This window comes from Rhinoraja longicauda, chromosome 16 (assembly GCF_053455715.1).
Source record: "Rhinoraja longicauda isolate Sanriku21f chromosome 16, sRhiLon1.1, whole genome shotgun sequence".
Taxonomy (NCBI): domain Eukaryota; kingdom Metazoa; phylum Chordata; class Chondrichthyes; order Rajiformes; family Arhynchobatidae; genus Rhinoraja; species Rhinoraja longicauda.
This window is the reverse complement of record NC_135968.1, coordinates 12,750,059-12,767,904: the sequence shown is the minus strand read 5'-3', so window position 1 is coordinate 12,767,904 and position 17,846 is coordinate 12,750,059. Positions and strand designations below refer to the sequence as shown.

At 44.2% G+C, this 17,846-nt stretch overlaps 1 protein-coding gene across 1 annotated transcript in view; it reads right to left on the bottom strand.

Moving 5' to 3' along the window:
• Positions 1-3,887: 3,887 nt before the first annotated feature.
• arid5b (AT-rich interaction domain 5B) overlaps positions 3,888-17,846 on the bottom strand; it is a 145,021-nt gene continuing 131,062 nt past the window's right edge. Inside the window, exon 10 of the mRNA XM_078413241.1 lies at positions 3,888-8,051. Within this exon, the coding sequence (XP_078269367.1) occupies positions 5,949-8,051 (2,103 nt within the window). The 3' untranslated portion in view covers positions 3,888-5,948. The remainder of the gene's footprint in view (positions 8,052-17,846) is intronic.

Here is a 17,846-nt window from a genome sequence, read left to right as displayed (position 1 = left end):
GGTTGAAGACTTTTCTGTGGAACTGTCGCTCCACATAACCACCTCCTTCACAGGACCCGATTCACCAATGCCTCCTTCCTCATTAGAAACATAGAAAATAGGTGCAGGAGTAGGCCATTCAGCCCTTCGAGCCTGCACCGCCATTCAATATGATCATGGCTGATCATCCAACTCAGTATCCCGTTCCTGCCTTCTCTCCATACCCCCTGATCCCTTTAGCCACAAGGGTCACATCTAACTCCCTCTTAAATATAGCCAATGAACTGGCCTCAACTACCTTCTGTGGCAGAGAATTCCACAGACTCACCACTCTCTGTGTGAAGAAATGTTTTCTCATCTCGGTCCTAAAAGACTTCCCCCTTATCCTTAAGCTGTGACCCCTGGTTCTGGACTTCCCCAACATCGGATCTTATTGAAACTTATAAAATTCTTAAGGGGTTGGAGAGACTAGATGCGGGAAGATTGTTCCCGATGTTGTGGCTAAAGGGATCAGGGGGTATGGAGAGAAGGCAGGTACAGGCTACTGAGCTGGATGATCAGCCATGATCATATTCAATGGCGGTGCAGGCTCGAAGGGCCGAATGGCCTACTCCTGCACCTATTTTCTATGTTTCTATGTATCGGGAACAATCTTCCCGCATCTAGCCTCTCCAACCCCTTAAGAATTTTATATGTTTCAATAAGATCCCCTCTCAGTCTTCTAAATTCCAGCGAGTTAGGCCAAAGGCATACTGGTCAGGAAAGGACTCCAAAACATATTTCAGACTAAATGTTCTCTTTATTGCAGTTCCCCATTCTTGAATATTACTGCAATTTGCCGACACATGTGCTTCTTCGTCTCCTCTCATTTAGTTGGCTGCAGAATGCCCTGGTGGCATGGGAGACCTTTGTTCCTTAACTTCAGACAAAATGGATTCTGTCCTTGACCTTCCAAGGACATCCTCTCTTCATCAGAACTGGGACACCATCTCCACCTTTCTCTTCCCTATCTTCACTTATCATCTAGGAATATCACTGACCCTATTGTTTCCTTTTTTGAGCCATGCTTCAATTACACCCACCTTTCTCCCCCAGGGACTGGAGCACACAGTTTTAAGGTGAGAGGGGCAAAATTTAATGGAGATGTGTAGGGGCAAGGTTTTTTTTAAAACACTGAATGTGGTGGATGTCTGGAATGTGCTGCCAGGGGTGGTGGTGGTAGAGGCAGATACAATAGTGGCATTTAAGAATCTTTTGTAATGGGATTGGAGCGATATGGTTCACGTGCAGTCAGAGGAAATTAGTTTAACCTTGGCATCATGATCAGCATGAACTTTGTGGGCCGAAGGGCCTGTTACTGTGTTGTACTCCTCTATGTATATCATAATCCCACACGAAGGTATTTATTCACAAAATGCTGGAGTAACTCAGCATCTCAGGAGAGAAGGAATGGGCGACGTTTCGGGTCGAGACCCTTCTTCAGACTGAACGTCGCCCATTCCTTCTCTCCTGAGATGCTGCCTGACCTGCTGAGTTACTCCAGCATTTTGTGAATAAATACCTTCGATTTGTACCAGCATCTGCAGTTATTTTCTTATATCATAATCCCACACAATCATTTGTTGCTACAGCTCACAAGTCTTATTCATGCACTGTCTGTTTTGCGTATGCTCTTTCAACTAAGCTTCACCTTCCTTGTAGTCTAACGTACCCCTGCCTATTACTCTGTAACCTTCTGCTCTGGTACCAACACCACTTGTGCACATTATTTATTTTTACTAATCCACGCTGACGACCTTCACCTTTCCAATTTAGTTTAAACATTCCCAAGTCAAGGGTACTTTGGGGAGAGAGAAAAAAACGCTCATTATGGATTTAATCATCATTATTTTCTGTTGAGATTTTTTTTTGTAGCATTCCTGTCATCAAGTTCAGTCAAGCCAGTAACAAATAATGCATGACTTGGCCCCTTTTTTAGTACCACTGACAGCATCAAGTATTCTCTGGCCAAGCACAAATCTGACAAGGTCAAGAATAAAACATTTCTCGAATGTCAACCTTTTCTCCTTCATTTTCAACAGCACTCTTCATTATTGCCTCTCCCAACAAGATTTGTGGTTATTGGATTTTGTTTTGTACGATGTGCCTTTGATCAATATCCAGTCATCAGCGCCAAGCACAAATTAAGCATTCATTAATTTTATTACAGTTGCTATGCCCTAGTTAAAAATATTTGCTTACAATAGTGATTCTACCTAAAAAAACAGTTTAATGACCACAAAACACTCTAGCATATCCTGAAACAAGCTATATAAATCCTGCCTGCTCACAAGTCTTGCTTTTAAGCTCTGGATTGTCTTCTGAAATATTATGCCATCGTGTGAATTATTAGAATCTGATGATTCTTTGTAATGCTACAGTTATTTAGAAGCTTTATTTAGCGGTCAAAATAACGATCTGGCACTCTGGTGTCAGGACAGCAGCCTCCTCTTGAATGTCACAAAAACTAAGGAGCTGATTGTGGACTTCAGAAGGGCTCAACATCGGAGGACATACACACCACTGGAGATAAATGGGTCTACTGTGGATAGGGTGAGCAGCTTTAAATACCTGGGAATCCACATCACAGAGGATCTGACATGGACAACACACATTGCCGCACTGGTGAGTAAGGCAAGGCAGCGCCTTTACCACCTCAGACAGCTGAGGAAATTCAGAGTCTCTCTGAGGATCCTTCAGTGCTTCTACTCTGGGGCTGTAGAAGGCATCTTGTCCGGCAACATCTCAATCTGGTTTGGGAAAAGCTCTGCCCAGGACAGGAAGGCTCTGCGGAGAGTAGTGCGTTCGGCTGAACGCATTATGGGAACTACACTCGCCCCCTGCAGGACCTATACATCAGGAGGTGCAGATCCAGAGCCAGCAACATTATGGGGGACCCCTACCAGCCCAGTAACGGACTGTTCCAGCTGCTACGGTCAGGCAAACGCCTCCGCTGTCACGCTGTGAAAACAGAGAGGATGAGACGGAGTTTCTTCCCACAGGCCATCAGGACTGTCAACTCTTATATCACCTGGGACTAATTTACTGTATTAATTTATTTTTTGTGTTGTGTCTTTTAAAAATATATATTCTATTCTGTTTTGTAGTTTTAGCACAATTCGCAGGCAGTGCCACTTTCATTTCACTGCACATCTTATATGTGTATGTGACAAATAAAGTAGACTTGACTTGACTTGAAATAGCAGTATTTTTAAAATCGGGAAATTGCTGAGCTGATTAAAAAAATGCTTTAATTAATATTGTGCGATCTACTTGGCAATGTGGTATCACAGTTATTCACAGGGGAAACAGGTCTGAATATAAAAATCACATTGAAAAAGGCAATGATAAATAATGTAATGGAAAAGATATATTGTTCCTAAAATCTGGGCTGCGGTCAAAGCAGTTGCTTGAAGGCCAGTGTTATGAAGTTGAACATATTTTAATGAGCACACAATCTGGGTTTTTTGGCTGTGGAGATATAGCAAGCAGACTCCAGGACCACAAAGGAGGTTGATAAATATAAAGGAAGATGATAAACTATTGTGCCCAGACCCTGACATGGTTCCTAACTGCTGACTTAGACTGGCACTTCAACAAAGAAAGGCAGGTTATTTATGCAAGGCATCTTCAGTGAAATACCACAATTTGTTCATTAAAATTAAATCCCAAATATGTTTCCTTACTTCACTCAAACATTCCTGTGAATAACTGTTCACATTGCCATGTAGATCACGCATTGCTAATTAAAGCAGTCTAACGAAGTGATAAAACCCATTACTTTCAAGATAATATGAATAATATAAGCAACTTAAGAAAAATTGCACATCTGTTAAGTAGTAAAACTTTTATTAAATATAACAGTGGATCAGAAAGTACAAAATATTTTGCCAGCTATGTGATTGATAAACTATTGGCACAAAGTATCAAAAGCATTTGCCAAGAAGTACACTTTAAGAACATACAAAAACAAATCTTTAGTGTTTACATTTGGCTCAGCAACATTAGACTTATAGTTTGAACCCAATGTAAGGTTACTCAATAACCTTAAAACTATTAGGACTCATCTCAATGTTACCAGTCTTCACTTTTAACTATGTACAAATCACCATACATGAAAATGTGCTGTAGAACCAAAACAAAAATGCAAAAAGAAATGTGTTCATTATTTACAAAATACAAGTTTTATAATAATATGTCAGTATAAACATCTTGCTGATAAGATATAGACTGAAAATATTTAAGCTATGCATCGTGGTGAATAAAACGACCATTATGAGGACTACACTCTTTGTAAGTAATACAGCCACAATCACCCAAACAATCTCTTAAGTGCCTGTTATGATCATTACGAGCATGGAACCTAACAAAAATAATATATCCTGATTTCACAATACTTATGATCACAGTGCTCTTTACAAAGCTGGACCAGATGTGACTGTGGTATACCATCGACAAACATGTGCAGTTAAGTATTGAAGCTTTAATGTGTTGTTGAAATGAAAAGGCACAGCTAGTTCTTGATGTAGCAGTAAGGCTGCCAGAAAACCACATGCAATACTGAGGCATCAATTAAACATGTTTAGTGTGGAACTGAAAGGAAATTATTGTAATCAAATGTTAAGTCCTCCAGAAGCAAATGTTGTAATAAGTTTAAGAAAGACCTTCTTTGAAAGTATTTGCCTATGTTTAATTTGAGGGCACTTTTAAAAGTAAAGTGACATTTTCCAAAGTCTAAATGAGAAACAAAAGGCTGCCAAAGATTTCGAGCCAAGCTCAGGAGTTGAACAAAGAGCCAGAATTGCATTTCAACACAAATCTTATTAAAGCTTCACCAACAGCTGCAGAGACAACGGGAATAGACTGAAGGGGCTTTATTACAAAACCAGCAGAATGCTAGCGGATGCCAAAGTGGACTCTTGTTTTTTTTCCCCCATTTTATTATTCATCTTCTCTCTCTCGCCCTGTTTACATGAGATTTACAGTTTAAATATTTGATTGACAAGACTTTATGCGGGACCTCAGAAAGAACCCTTGCAGCTATATTTGTGTAACCTTAAATGCAAAATGGGCAGAATCTAAATACAAACTTATTTTCCGGTATGCAGCAATTATGAATTACAGTCAGCTTATCTCTATGTACAAATCTTTAACGTGTGGTTGGGTGGGCATTTAACAACAGCAGGTTAGGAACCCTGCCAGAGACAACAATAAAAGTATGAAAGCTAAATTTGAAATATTTACATGTATTATTAAACAATATTAAAACTAAGGCAAATGGTTCTCAAGTTATGGTTAATTTATTCTGTAAATGGATCTGCTGTACATTGAGAACAGTCTAGCTCTTAACAACCAAGAGAATGGCAATTAAATCCAAAGAAAAACAGTGGGGGGAAAAAAAGTGGTGCACTATTACATAGTGCAGAAATTAAATGCCACATATGGGTTCTACAGAAAGGATTCAAAAGAATCCAAACAGACATTTACAGCTGCAGAGAACTTCCTGTAGTTATTATGTCTACCCTGTTCTGGAACAAGAACACAATTCTCAACACATCCATCATTTGACACTGCGCAAAACGCACCAATAAAACAACAAACGTGGCACACGGATCCCGACTATAAATTAATTAAGATGTAAATGTTTGTAGTGAATATTTACACCCATTAAATGTGTTGCTATTCTACCGGTGATAGTGTTAAGTCACAGACGAAAAAGATTCTATGTACAAAGAATATAATCACTACACGTACTTAAAAAAACACAAACGTTACGATCTGTAGATGATAACAACACCTAGAGTGAATGCAAGTAGCACATAAACCAATTGTTGGCAGCTTGCAGTCACCAAGTCTTCCAATGTAACGTGGAATGTCAGGTTGATACGCTACACTTTGATGTTTTCAATAACTTTCATGATATGAAGTGTTTATAGTTTTGTGCTGGGGTGTAGAGAAGAGATTGGCGAGTTGGAATAGGCAACCTGGGGGTTTAGAGAAGCTAGGGGGTAAAGACTATGGTGCAAAATGTCCCCGTACGGGATTGGGCTGGCAGCCATGGACAGATGTCTATACAGATGTGGGGAAGCGCTGGTCGAAGCCAGGATCTGTCTCTGCATCGCCGGTATCATGAAGGAATGGATGGCAAGTGGTTGCATAAGTGGAGAGAGCACAGCTTGGTTCTTCAAGTATTGTAAGGGGTGGGCGTAGTCAACGGGGAAATGGGAGCTCAAGCCATCGCACATATCCTGCACCTGAGACACAAAAGCTCCAGGGTACACACCGGGGAAAATTGGAGTTGGCAGCGGGAACTTGTGACCCTCCAAGAAAATCCCTGGCGGCAGGGCCTTGCTGCCTGCTTCACCTTCCAAATCGGAAGTCTTTTCTTTCATTGCCGGCTCCTTTGAGGTGGGTGACACAGCCCGGAGTTTCCTCTCTGGGCTCTCGCTGCCACCACTTTCTGCTCTGTCCCGGTTCCTTTTGACGGGCTTCGTGGTGCCGACAACCTGCGAGCCACCTTTGCAGCCCAGGGTGGGCCTGGCCACCTCCTCCAGCTTCGTTGGCACATTACCGGCGTCACTGGTCTTGGCGTTGGTCACCATTGGCATTGGAGGGACGCGGCAGGCTTTGGGGTGGCAGTCGGAGAAGGCCGCCGTGCATTTAACGTCGAGCTGCAACGACGGTGGAAGTGATGCTCCCGCCAGGTTCCTGGGTACCATTTTCTTCAACTTTGGCAGGCTCAGGTCAGTCGGCTGCTCTTCCGTGGGCGCTTTCACTCCAAACTTTTTCTCGGGCGGGTGCAAAGTTGAGAGATAATTTATGTAGACTGTCTCCTGGTTTTTGTGCGGCATAAATAACGAACTCTTCTCCTTGGCGACGTTGTTCAGGTATTTGCACGCATGGTCGTTGCTAAGGTGATGCTCTGTGTGTTTGTACAGATTGTGTAGATGGGGGGAGGAATAGAAATCTGCCAGGAAGCCCGTCACTTGCGACGGTCGGCAAACTTTCTTCTCGGGATTTCTGTTCTCATTGTCCAGCTGGTCGGCAGCGAAAGGGTAAGGAGCGGCACCTTTGAAGGAGTCTGAGCAGTTGAGATGATGGTTCGAGAGGTAAGCCGCCTCCGAGTCTGTCAGCTTGCCCGACCCGTCGTGCTTGAACGCTTCCCCTCGCTCATCTGCGCTCCTCTTCTGGAAACTATGGGCCCGTTGGATGACAGAAGGCCGACTGGCGGCAAACTGGTCTGACGAGGAGCCTTGCAAGAAGCTGCTCTCGGTCGGGATCCCTTCCTCTCCGCTCTCGCCTGCTTTCTTACCGCTCAGCAACGGGGGCGGTGCCCCGATCGAATAGTTGCTGGGCAAAGTGCCACTGACCTGCGACAGGAACTTCTTCTTGGCCAGGGGTGACATGATGCCGGGATGTCCCCTGGAGTACACCACGGGCATGTAGCTGGGGCAGCCATCGCTCTTTGTCGCTGCGAGTACCTCTTCCTTCTCTCTGTGTGTGGGGCAAGGTGGGGGGTTTGTGTTCACCGTGCCCGGGTGCCGAGGGTGTGGCTGCAGCGGCAGCGGCGTCTCCTTCTGGTCGGCCTGAGCCGGCACGTTGGAGTCACTCTCGGCGGGTTGGTCAGCAGGGACCACCTTGGCCGGCGTTTGGTCCTGCGGGTCGGGCGGGTGCGGCGGAGCCTCGAGACTGCGGCCGGACGCGGAGAGGTCCGCGCTCGTTGAGAGGGGTTGTGCCTCCTCCGGGCTTTGCGTTGTCGCCGCCACCGCCGCCGCCGCCATTTTCCCCGAGTCGGACTCGAGGCCACCCTGCAGATACGGCGCCTCGGCTTCCTTCCCGTCCAGCCGCTCCTCGCCGGCTTCGCTGCCGTTGTCGTTGGTCGGCGCCACTCCGCCGTCAGAGCCCTCGGCAAGGTCTCGGCATGGCCGCTCTTCCGCCTCGGCGTCAAAGCTCGTGGCCTCCTCCTCCGCCATTGAGGCCAGCGCTTCGCTCGACCCCTCCGTCTCCGCGACACCCTCCGGCGCCGAAGTTACCTAGTTATTAAAAAAACAATCAGCGTTAAACTTACAAGAAACATAAACACGTACAAAGCGCGGGCCCTGCACGACAGGGGGTCGGGCAACATTTGTGCAAAGAGGAACAGTCAACGTCTCAAGTTTATGACCCCTTTATCAGAACTGGGGGATAAAAGTAAATGAATTATTCCAGGCAGCAGAGAAGTTGGTGAAGGCAATGGGTGGAACAAAAGGAATTTCTCTGATAGGGTTTAACAATGGATGGCTTCAGATAATTCTCTCTTTCATTTTGTTTGTATGAGAACTGGTCATTTTTGTTTGCCAAGCCCTTATTATCTTATCCATTTGTTTCTGTATAGTCAGACTGTATATAACACAGATTATACAACATTAGCAACACATCATACAGATGATCAATCTTAATCAATCGTAATTGTACAACTACACCCATTGAGAGGAATTCCCTTTGTTCACCCATTGCCCTTCGTCACCTTCTCCTCTTCCTGGAATAACTTTCTACTTTTACATCGTCTTCGGCCTGAAATGTTATCTCCCAGCACTGATTCAGTCTGGCCTGCTGAGCTTTCCAGCATTTTCTGGGGGGTTTTCAGATTCCCAGCATCTGCAGTTTTAAAAATAAATTAATTTACTGTCCCAGCAGGGTTCAGTTTATAATAACTACTTGCATTTAGTTAGCATCTGTAACAGAGCAAAAATATTTTCAAAGCTACATAAATGAGCAAAAATTGATACCGACCCTTGCAAGTAAGGCAAGAGACCAAAGGTTTGATCCAAGAGTAGGAAATAACTGCTAAAGAAGGGTCTCGGCTCGAAACGTCATGCATTCCTTCTCTCCAGAGATGCTGCCTGTCCTGCTGAGTTACTCCAGCATTTTATGTCTATCTTCCCGTTTGATCCATGAGGCCGGTTTTAAGGGATTGCTCATTGAAGGAGATAGGGTGGCCGTGCAAGGAGAGGTGCGCCAGAGCTAAGGACCAAGGCAGCTAGAGGCAAGGCCACTAAATAACTGCAAATGGCCAAAAGATAGCCAGTCTTTTCAGTGGGGTGCAAGGCCCTGACAGTCATGCTCACCCCATCCCCAATTGATTAGGGAAGGGGAAAGGAAACACTGCAAAATAAGGGAAACCTTTGATTCCACATCTTTGCAATAAACACAAAACATCAAAGTACGTGGACTCACGTGGCTACATTTTTCCAATAATGGCATTTGCCCTCAGAGCCAATACAAACTCCCATTTTGTCTAAAATAGATCCGCTGAACTCCAGTTCTTTTAAATGGAGACAGATATTTAACACAAGTTGTCAAGTCCTTTGACCTGCTTAACGTAACGCTGTGGAAAAATGTATGACCACAGTTAAAGTGGTTAGCTTGTGAATAGATGGTCGAGGTCAGACATTTCAAATTAATTCTCCATCTCCGCCATGATAGCACGCAGAGACCAAAGATTTCAAATGGGTGGGACAGAGACAGAGAAAAGATCTATCTGCCCAGGCTGCTGGCATTATTCTCAATCATCTATTCAGAATGCACAGCCAACATGTTGTCGTGTGTGGTCTGGGAACCAAATACTGCAGCATCAAAACCAAGATGCATTAATATCTCCACACAATAATACTGGATCACAGTCAAGCATAAATCAAAACATTAATGTTTAGATATTAGTGAAATATTTTATTTTCCAAGTCATCTATGCTCTTCATAATCCATCATCTCTAATTGCACTTTCAACATAATGGAGCATCGCGTTGTAAATAATTGGTGACTTTATAATATTGAAGGTTACCATGACAACAATAACCTACTTTCTTTGGCATTTTGCAAGATTATTTTTCAGCAAAGCAGTTGCTAAAACGTGATATCTCCTGGCTCTATCACTTCCTGGTAAACAACTGTAAATTTGTCCTTGTTAAGATTAGCACTCGGCCATTCTGCTGCTCTCAGCACTCTGGTGTGAAGCATCGCCCTGGCCAGTGGTTCCCATTCTGGGGGGTAGAGGCATGAGGTGCAGAGGCCCGGGTTCTGATGAGATACCACGGTGGCGCAGCAATAGAGTTGCTGCCTTAAAGCGCTTGCAGCGCCGGAGACCCGGGTTCAATCCCGATTACGGGTGTAAACTGTACAATCTCCCAGTGATCGCCTGGGTTTTCTCCGAGATCTTCGGTTTCCTCTCACACTCTGAAGACATACAGGTTTGTAGGTAAATTGGCTTGGTATAAGTGTAAATTGTCCCTAGTATGTGTAGGATAGTGTTAATTTGTGGGGATCGCTAGTCGGTGCGGACTTGGTAGGCCGAAGGGCCTATTTCCTCGCTGTATCTCTAAACTTAAAAAAACTAAACTAAACCAATGGTGGAGCAGGTATACATCTTTATGTACCTCTGGGATAATACTCCTACCATTCACTAATCCAGAGGCATTGTTGGTAGACACAAAATGCTAGAGGAACTCAGCGGGTCAGGCAGCATCTCGGGAGAGAAGGAATGGGCCTCGACCCCAAATGTCACCCATTCCTTCTCTCCCGAGATGCTGCGCTACTCCAGCATTTTGTGTCTACCTTCGATTTAAACCAGCATCTGCAGCTTTTTTTCGTACCGGAGGAATTGTTTCCTGATTACTGGTACTGATGACAGCAGAGATTGGCAGCTGACCAGCACTGCTTCACCAGCTATTTCTTCCTTGCAACCTAGCACAGAAATGGTGGGGACTTTCAATGAACTGGGTCTAAGGAGATCAGGCACAGCAGCTAAGGCCTGGGATGGATCTGCAATGATTGTATTGAAGGGCGGGCGGGCATGAGTGGCCTGTTACCGCTCCTGTTTTATTGCAACTGATTCTCAGCCACCTTTATGATTACAAAGGTCAGATAAATTGTAGTTTATTGCCACAGTGTGTCCACTATTTCTATATGGACAAGGCAATGCTGTTAAAGTGTGAGCACCACAGCAACACAGAAGTGGTCAACTGGCTGTTAATAACAGCAACAGATACAGGGCAGGGCTATTCAGACCATCAAGCATTCATCAACATCCACAAGGATAAAATCTAATCTTCCATCTCCACTCCAGCTTTCTTATCCCAAATCCCTTAACTATCTTGATATCCTTGGAAACATCTTCTTTGTATTTAATCCTTTTAATCAATTTACTGTGAATTTTGTGGATCAACAAAATCATCTCCCATTCTTTCAAACTTTGGGAAAGATGGACCTGGTTTACCTCGCATCTCTTCCTAGGACAACCCTCCCTCCCACTCCTGCAGATGGTCAACAGAGTCTTTGTTGCTCATCCTTCAAGCTCCCAAGGACAAGGCCATTAAAACCAAGCTCCTGGTACAGACTCAACAAAGCCCTACCCAACTGGAGCAGGAATCCCCACACACCAACATGCCACTTGTTTCCATCTCCCATATTTAACCTATTTATACACTCTTGTAGGTTAATTGGCCTCTGTAAAGCACCCCCAAGGTGTAGGGAGTGGATGCAAAAATGGGATAACATAGAACTAGTGTGAATGGGTGATCGATGGTTGGCGTGGACTTGGTGGGCCGAAGGACCTGTTTCCATGCTGCATCGCTAAATTAAACTAAACTAAACACTTTAATTGTGTTCCCATTGTTCAGAACATTTTCCAACCTACTCAATTGGACTTGCATTCTTGTACATCGTTTTCAGATTATCACGCCCTAAATATTTTTAGGTGCAAATCATATTGGACAATTATTAAACAGTAGCTGTGTGGAGCACAGTTAAACCACAGGATCTCACCAAAGTTTCATTGAGAACACTTCCTCAAGTCAAAGTTATAAGGGATTAAAACAGTTCCACTGATTCCACGCCAACAACCCATTTACACTCATCCCGTTCTCCCCACATTCCCATCAACACCCCCCAAGATTCTGCCTCTCAAATACATGGTGAGACCGCACCTGGAATATTGTGTACAGTTTTGGTCTCCTAATCTGAGGAAAGACGTTCTAGCCTTAGAGGGAGTACAGAGAAGGTTCACCAGATTGATCCCTGGAATGGCAGGACTTTCATATGAAGAAAGACTGGATAGACTAGGCTTATACTCGCTGGAATTTAGAAGACTGAGGGGGGATCTTATTGAAACATATAAAATTCTTAAGGGGTTGGAGAGGCTAGATGCGGGAAGATTGTTCCCGATGTTGGGGAAGTCCAGAACCAGGGGTCACAGCTTAAGGATAAGGGGGAAGTCTTTTAGGACCGAGATGAGAAAACATTTCTTCACACAGAGAGTGGTGAGTCTGTGGAATTCTCTGCCACAGAAGATAGTTGAGGCCAGTTCATTGGCTATATTTAAGAGGGAGTTAGATGTGGCCCTTGTGGCTAAAGGGATCAGGGGGTATGGAGAGAAGGCACGTACAGGTTACTGAGCTGGATGATCAGCCATGATCATATTGAATGGCGGTGCAGGCTCGAAGGGCCGAATGGCCTACTCCTGCACCTATTTTCTATGTTTTCTATGTTACTAGGCGGTCAATTAACTAATTAAATCCACACATCTTTAGGATGGGTGAGGAAACTGGAGAAACCAGGTGAAATCCAAAGGAGTCGCAGGGAGAAAGTACAAAATCCACACAGACAGCAGCCGAGGTCAGGACTGAACTCAAAATGCTAGAGCTGTGAGGCAGCGACTCAACTCGCTGAGCTACTGCGCCTCTCTTTTCGGCCCATGACCTGTACCACCTGAAGGACCGCGAAGCAAGGGAATGCCTGCGTCTACAAGCAACCCAAGGCACACATCATCCAGACCTAGAAATATATCGTCGATCTCAGGGTCCAACAGCATCTGCACCTGCCAGCAATCCGAGAGTATCATTGACACGGACGGTAGCAGCTGTTTTGCATCACTCGCTCAAGAAACGCAAGCGCCGGACTTGCCAACACCACCAAAGAAAAAAGCATCCAACCTCTGCTCCCAATAACAAGCGCAGTTGGCAGCCGAGGACACAGGGGTGTCACTGCACATGTAGCAGATGAGTAATGCACGTGCTTATCTCAATGCTAAAATCTGTTCATCAGATATTAAAAAAATAATGTGTATTAAAATAAAAATTTGTTTATGTTGCCGTCTACTATGACAGAAACAGGCCATCTAATCCATGAGAAAATTTGTGCACAAATGTGTCACCTCATATTCCTAGTCCTTATCCTGCTGCATTTCCCTTTCTCCCCCATATAAAATGTATTCTTAATCACACCCATGCTATTTAGTTCGACTGTTCTCAAGGGTACCAAATTCCATACTCTAACCACGTTGTGGGCACTAGGTTAATTGGTGACCACGTCATATTTATACGAGTTGAAATTGTTCCTAAACATAACAGATTATTTCATAAAATTAACGATTCATATCAAGCCACTTCAGAGAAGAGCCTTGCCTATTCAGTCTTTCTTGAAACTTATTACCGCCCGGCCCGGTTATCACATCAAGGTTTCTGTGATAGAATGGTAGATGATCCAAGCACAGAAACCACACAAAGACTTCGGGAATCTTGGCCCTCTTCCCAATTCCTCAGTAAAATTGTTTTTGATCCATTCACACTCATTGAAATCTTCACCGCGGGGAAGTGTTGCAATATATTTGAAATAAAACTACCAGTGACTAATTACCCAAAACACGGTTGCAGCAAACAGAAAGGATATGACTCAGGCTGGTGTTTTGAACAGGAAAAGGACAGCACAAACTGCTGAATTACCACTGAGATCAAAATTAAATTGAAAATCATTGTTGTACTGCAATGCAACACACTTTAATCAACGCATTGATAAAACAATACTTGGGATCTCCTCAATCAGTCTCACCCATAGCTAACCCAACATCCTGTCATGGTGGCGAGGACGCTGGTAAAGCTCACCATTTTTTTTTTTGATAAATAAAGTTGTTCCTTTTAGTCAGAAGAGAAAACCGCATGTCTTCCTGCAAAGTCCCCTTTCTCCCCATTATGTGACAAAAAGCCACAATGGCAGTTGGTGGTCGTAACTACATTTCCAAATTTAGAGGAGAAAAGCTAGTCGACATTGAAACTAACAAAACACGCCAGCGCGGGTACTTTACGTTTTAAGACGACGTGCTTGGACCAAGCTGCCCGACTGCGACTCTGCTTCCAGGTTCTGCTTTAACTACTCCCTTGCGATTTTGCACATCATTAAAACCCCTCCCCTCGGTTACTGCCTCCTTAACAACTATTCCATGCAATTACATCATTCCCACTGCTGAGCGTCGGATATGAAAGAAAAAGTGGCCTGTTCTCCTTGTAGTGGAGAAGACTGAGCAGAACAAGATAGAGGTGTGTAACATTATGGGGTGTACCGATAGGGTAGTTAGTTTTCCCCATTGAAGAGGCATCTATAACCAAAGGGCAAAACCTTAAAGGAAGGAGTGAGTGGTTCAGAGGGGTACAAGGTATTATACAGAGGGTGGTTGGAATTTGGAATGCACTGCTCGAGAGGCTGGTGGGGCAAGAGACAACTGTCTCACAACTTTTTAAGTATCCTGATGTGCACTTGAATTGCCAATCCACAGAAGGAGGACAGGATGGAAATGCTGGCAAATGGGACAGGTACAGAAGGCAACTCGATGGTCAACATGGACACGGTCGGCCAAAGGCCCCGTTTCTGTGCTCTATGATTCTATGACTCCATGAGTCAGTGTGTGGCCCAATCTGATGACTAGAAGGTGGAATTCCATCTCCAATTATTGCAGGAACACCCTGTGAATATCAATGACTCTCCCATAGCCCAGCCTTATTCCCAAGTGCATGAGTACATAAAGTCTCCCTGAAATGTAAAATTGACTCCCGATTGACTGGAATAAAGGTGGCCATTGACTTAAAGGCAACATTCACATTATCGGAGGTTGGTACGGTAAATCCACCTCCCTTCACACCATTTTCCAAATGAAGATGTGAGAAACAGATCCACCATGTCTACTCTCTGCATGGCAAACACCGACTGCTGGAACTTGGAGACGAAAAGGCCATGCAATTACCGAGAGCCCGTGAATTAAAGAAAATACTGTAAATGATTTAACATCACGTTTGCTGATCCAGGGACTTATAACCAAAGTTGTTTTAAACAGCAATCCCAAAGAGCTGTTACCACGACTTAAATTAACCGCCGTGTGAATTGTGAGCCTAACGGCCTCCCTTGTGGCAATGTAGACTCCCGGGAAGAAGGGTCTCGTCCCGGAACGTCACCCATTCCTTCTCTCCAGAGATGCTGCCTGTCCCGCTGAGTTACTCCAGCTGTTTGTGTCTATCCCAGAACTACCTACTTCATTGGGGATCCTCGGACTCTTTAATCTGACTTCACAAGACTTTATCTTGCACTAAACATTATTCCCTTTATCCCGTGTCTGTGTACACTGTGGACGGCTCGTTTGCAATCATCGATAGTCTTTCCACTGACTGGATAGCATGCACCAAATAGCACTGTACCTAGCTAGGTACACGTGCAAGTAAACTAAACTAAATTAAACTAGTGGCACAGCGCTACCTGTCCCAGAGCTGACAGATGGGTCTTTCAGCATTTCTGGTCAATCTCCTGCAACATGCCAATGGGATGTCAGAATGGCAGCCTTGTCTCAGGATTTTAACGTTGAATAAACTGTCAAATTGAACAGCATTTTAAAACAGCAGTGCTTCCAACTATGAATCTCTCCAGCCTGAAATGCACTTAGTAGCTTCACCGGCATCTATCCGAGCTCCATTTTACAATTACATCTAATTTCTTTCTCGAACTCTAATCTGTTCACCATTTTCCTGCTTGATCCTTACATTTCCCAACACTGTATTACCATGAGGATCTGCAACCAGGAGACACTCACAATTTTCCGGTTACCTCTGTACCTCCACCGGCTGCACGCTTAATACCAGCTTGACTGAAGCTGAAACGCTCCAGGTGGAAAACGCTAAAGACTCAATGACAGAAGTGTGCTTAACAGAGTGAAACCTGGAAGCATAATTAGCTAATAGTCGAAACCTAACCACATATTAGAATCGGCTTAGTCAAAGAATTTGACCAAAGTATATTTTTAAAAGGAGGAGGGGGGGGGGGAGAGGAGCAGAAGAAATTAAAGAAAGTGTTCAGTGGTGGGAAGATGAACATGCCAACCCATAATTTAGCAGGGCTTTATTTATTATTTATCTTTATTAGTGAAGATTGGGTTCTGTATGGAGGGGTGGGTTTTATTGATGCACATGCATACAATGAAGGGAGAGTTATCCAATTTCAGTCCCTTTTCTTCTCTCAGGAATTAAAATGATAAGAAGAGTCAAGTTGCGATTATTTTGCTCTACTCTGAATTATTCAGTGTCTCAGGGCCTATGGAAATGCACGAAAATACCTGGCAGATGAACAAACCATGGAGACCAAAATACATACTGCAGTATGAAACTTCTGCCTGCTCTCGGTCTGATACGAATTAACTGAAAGTAATACAGTGCGCATCTGTGTTTGAACGGGAACTAATGGTTATGGTGAGCAAATCCATTTTGGTCAGTAAGGTACACGTGCATTATATGCAGCTGACTGCATGAATCGTGCACTCATAGATCCATTCAATGTGCTTAGTAGCATTGCAATGAGTTTTACTTTTACTGAAGCTGCACTTGAGTTTTTTTAACTCGAGCAACTCATGGTTTCTTAACTCAAGTTTATTAATATGGTCGTCGAGCAAAAGGTCAGACAATGGACGAGGAGGCTTGTAGTGTTCAGGAGCTCTCAAAAAGTGGGAATTCGACTCCAAGGCACTGACCATGCAATGTTTTTGGGATGTAGGTGGAAATCCACACGGTCACAGGGAGAACAGTGCAAATTCCACACAGGCAGTGGAGATTGAACCTGGATTACTGGAGCTGTGAGACAGCAGCACCATGCGGACTGCAGCAGAAATCCAACTGTGAACTGTGAACTACAACTGTATGTAGGTTAATTGGCTGGGTAAATGTAAAAATTGTCCCTAGTGGGTGTAGGATAGTGTTAATGTACGGGGATCGCTGGGCGGCACGGACTTGGAGGGCCGAAAAGGCCTGTTTCCGGCTGTATATATATGATATGATGATATGAAGACAGTTCAAAATCACAAGTTGGTTTCTGCATCTGAAGCATCCAAATGCAGAGTCAGCAATTCCGACCTTGTTCGAAGTCGGAGTAAGTGTTCTCTGCTGTCAGCTCTTGGCCAGGCCACTAGGTGGAAGCATTCCACTGTTCAGAAACAAATACAAAAAAAAAGCCCCCCAGAAAATCTACATCCCTTTTGCACCTTTCTCCTTGAAGCGCAATCTGAAAGCAAAAGGATCTGCCTGACAGGAATCTGCACTTTCCCACCCTGCCACTGTGTTTGGAAGGACTATCATTACAATCCGTTAATTATACGGATGAACTACCTGCCAGAGAGTGGAAGCCAAAAGTGATTTCGGGTTGAAGAAAACCTACGATGAGATCAAAACACTAGTTTCTGATACTTGTCCATTCATGGAAGGAACCGAACAACCACTGTGCCCTCTAAAAGCAGAGCAAACATGGCAGGTTGGCGGAATGCAAGTCTGTGGCACCTCCGGAATCCCCCGACACGTGCCACACCACGCAGCAACTTTGCAAAGGAAGAGTGCACAGCAATGGCAGTAACCATAGAACATGAACCATAGAACAGTACAGCACAGGAACAGGCTTTTGGTGCACAATGTCTGTGCCGAACATGATGCCAAGACCAACTCTTATCTGCCTGCATTTAATCCATATCCCGCCATTCTTTGCCTAACTAAAAGTCT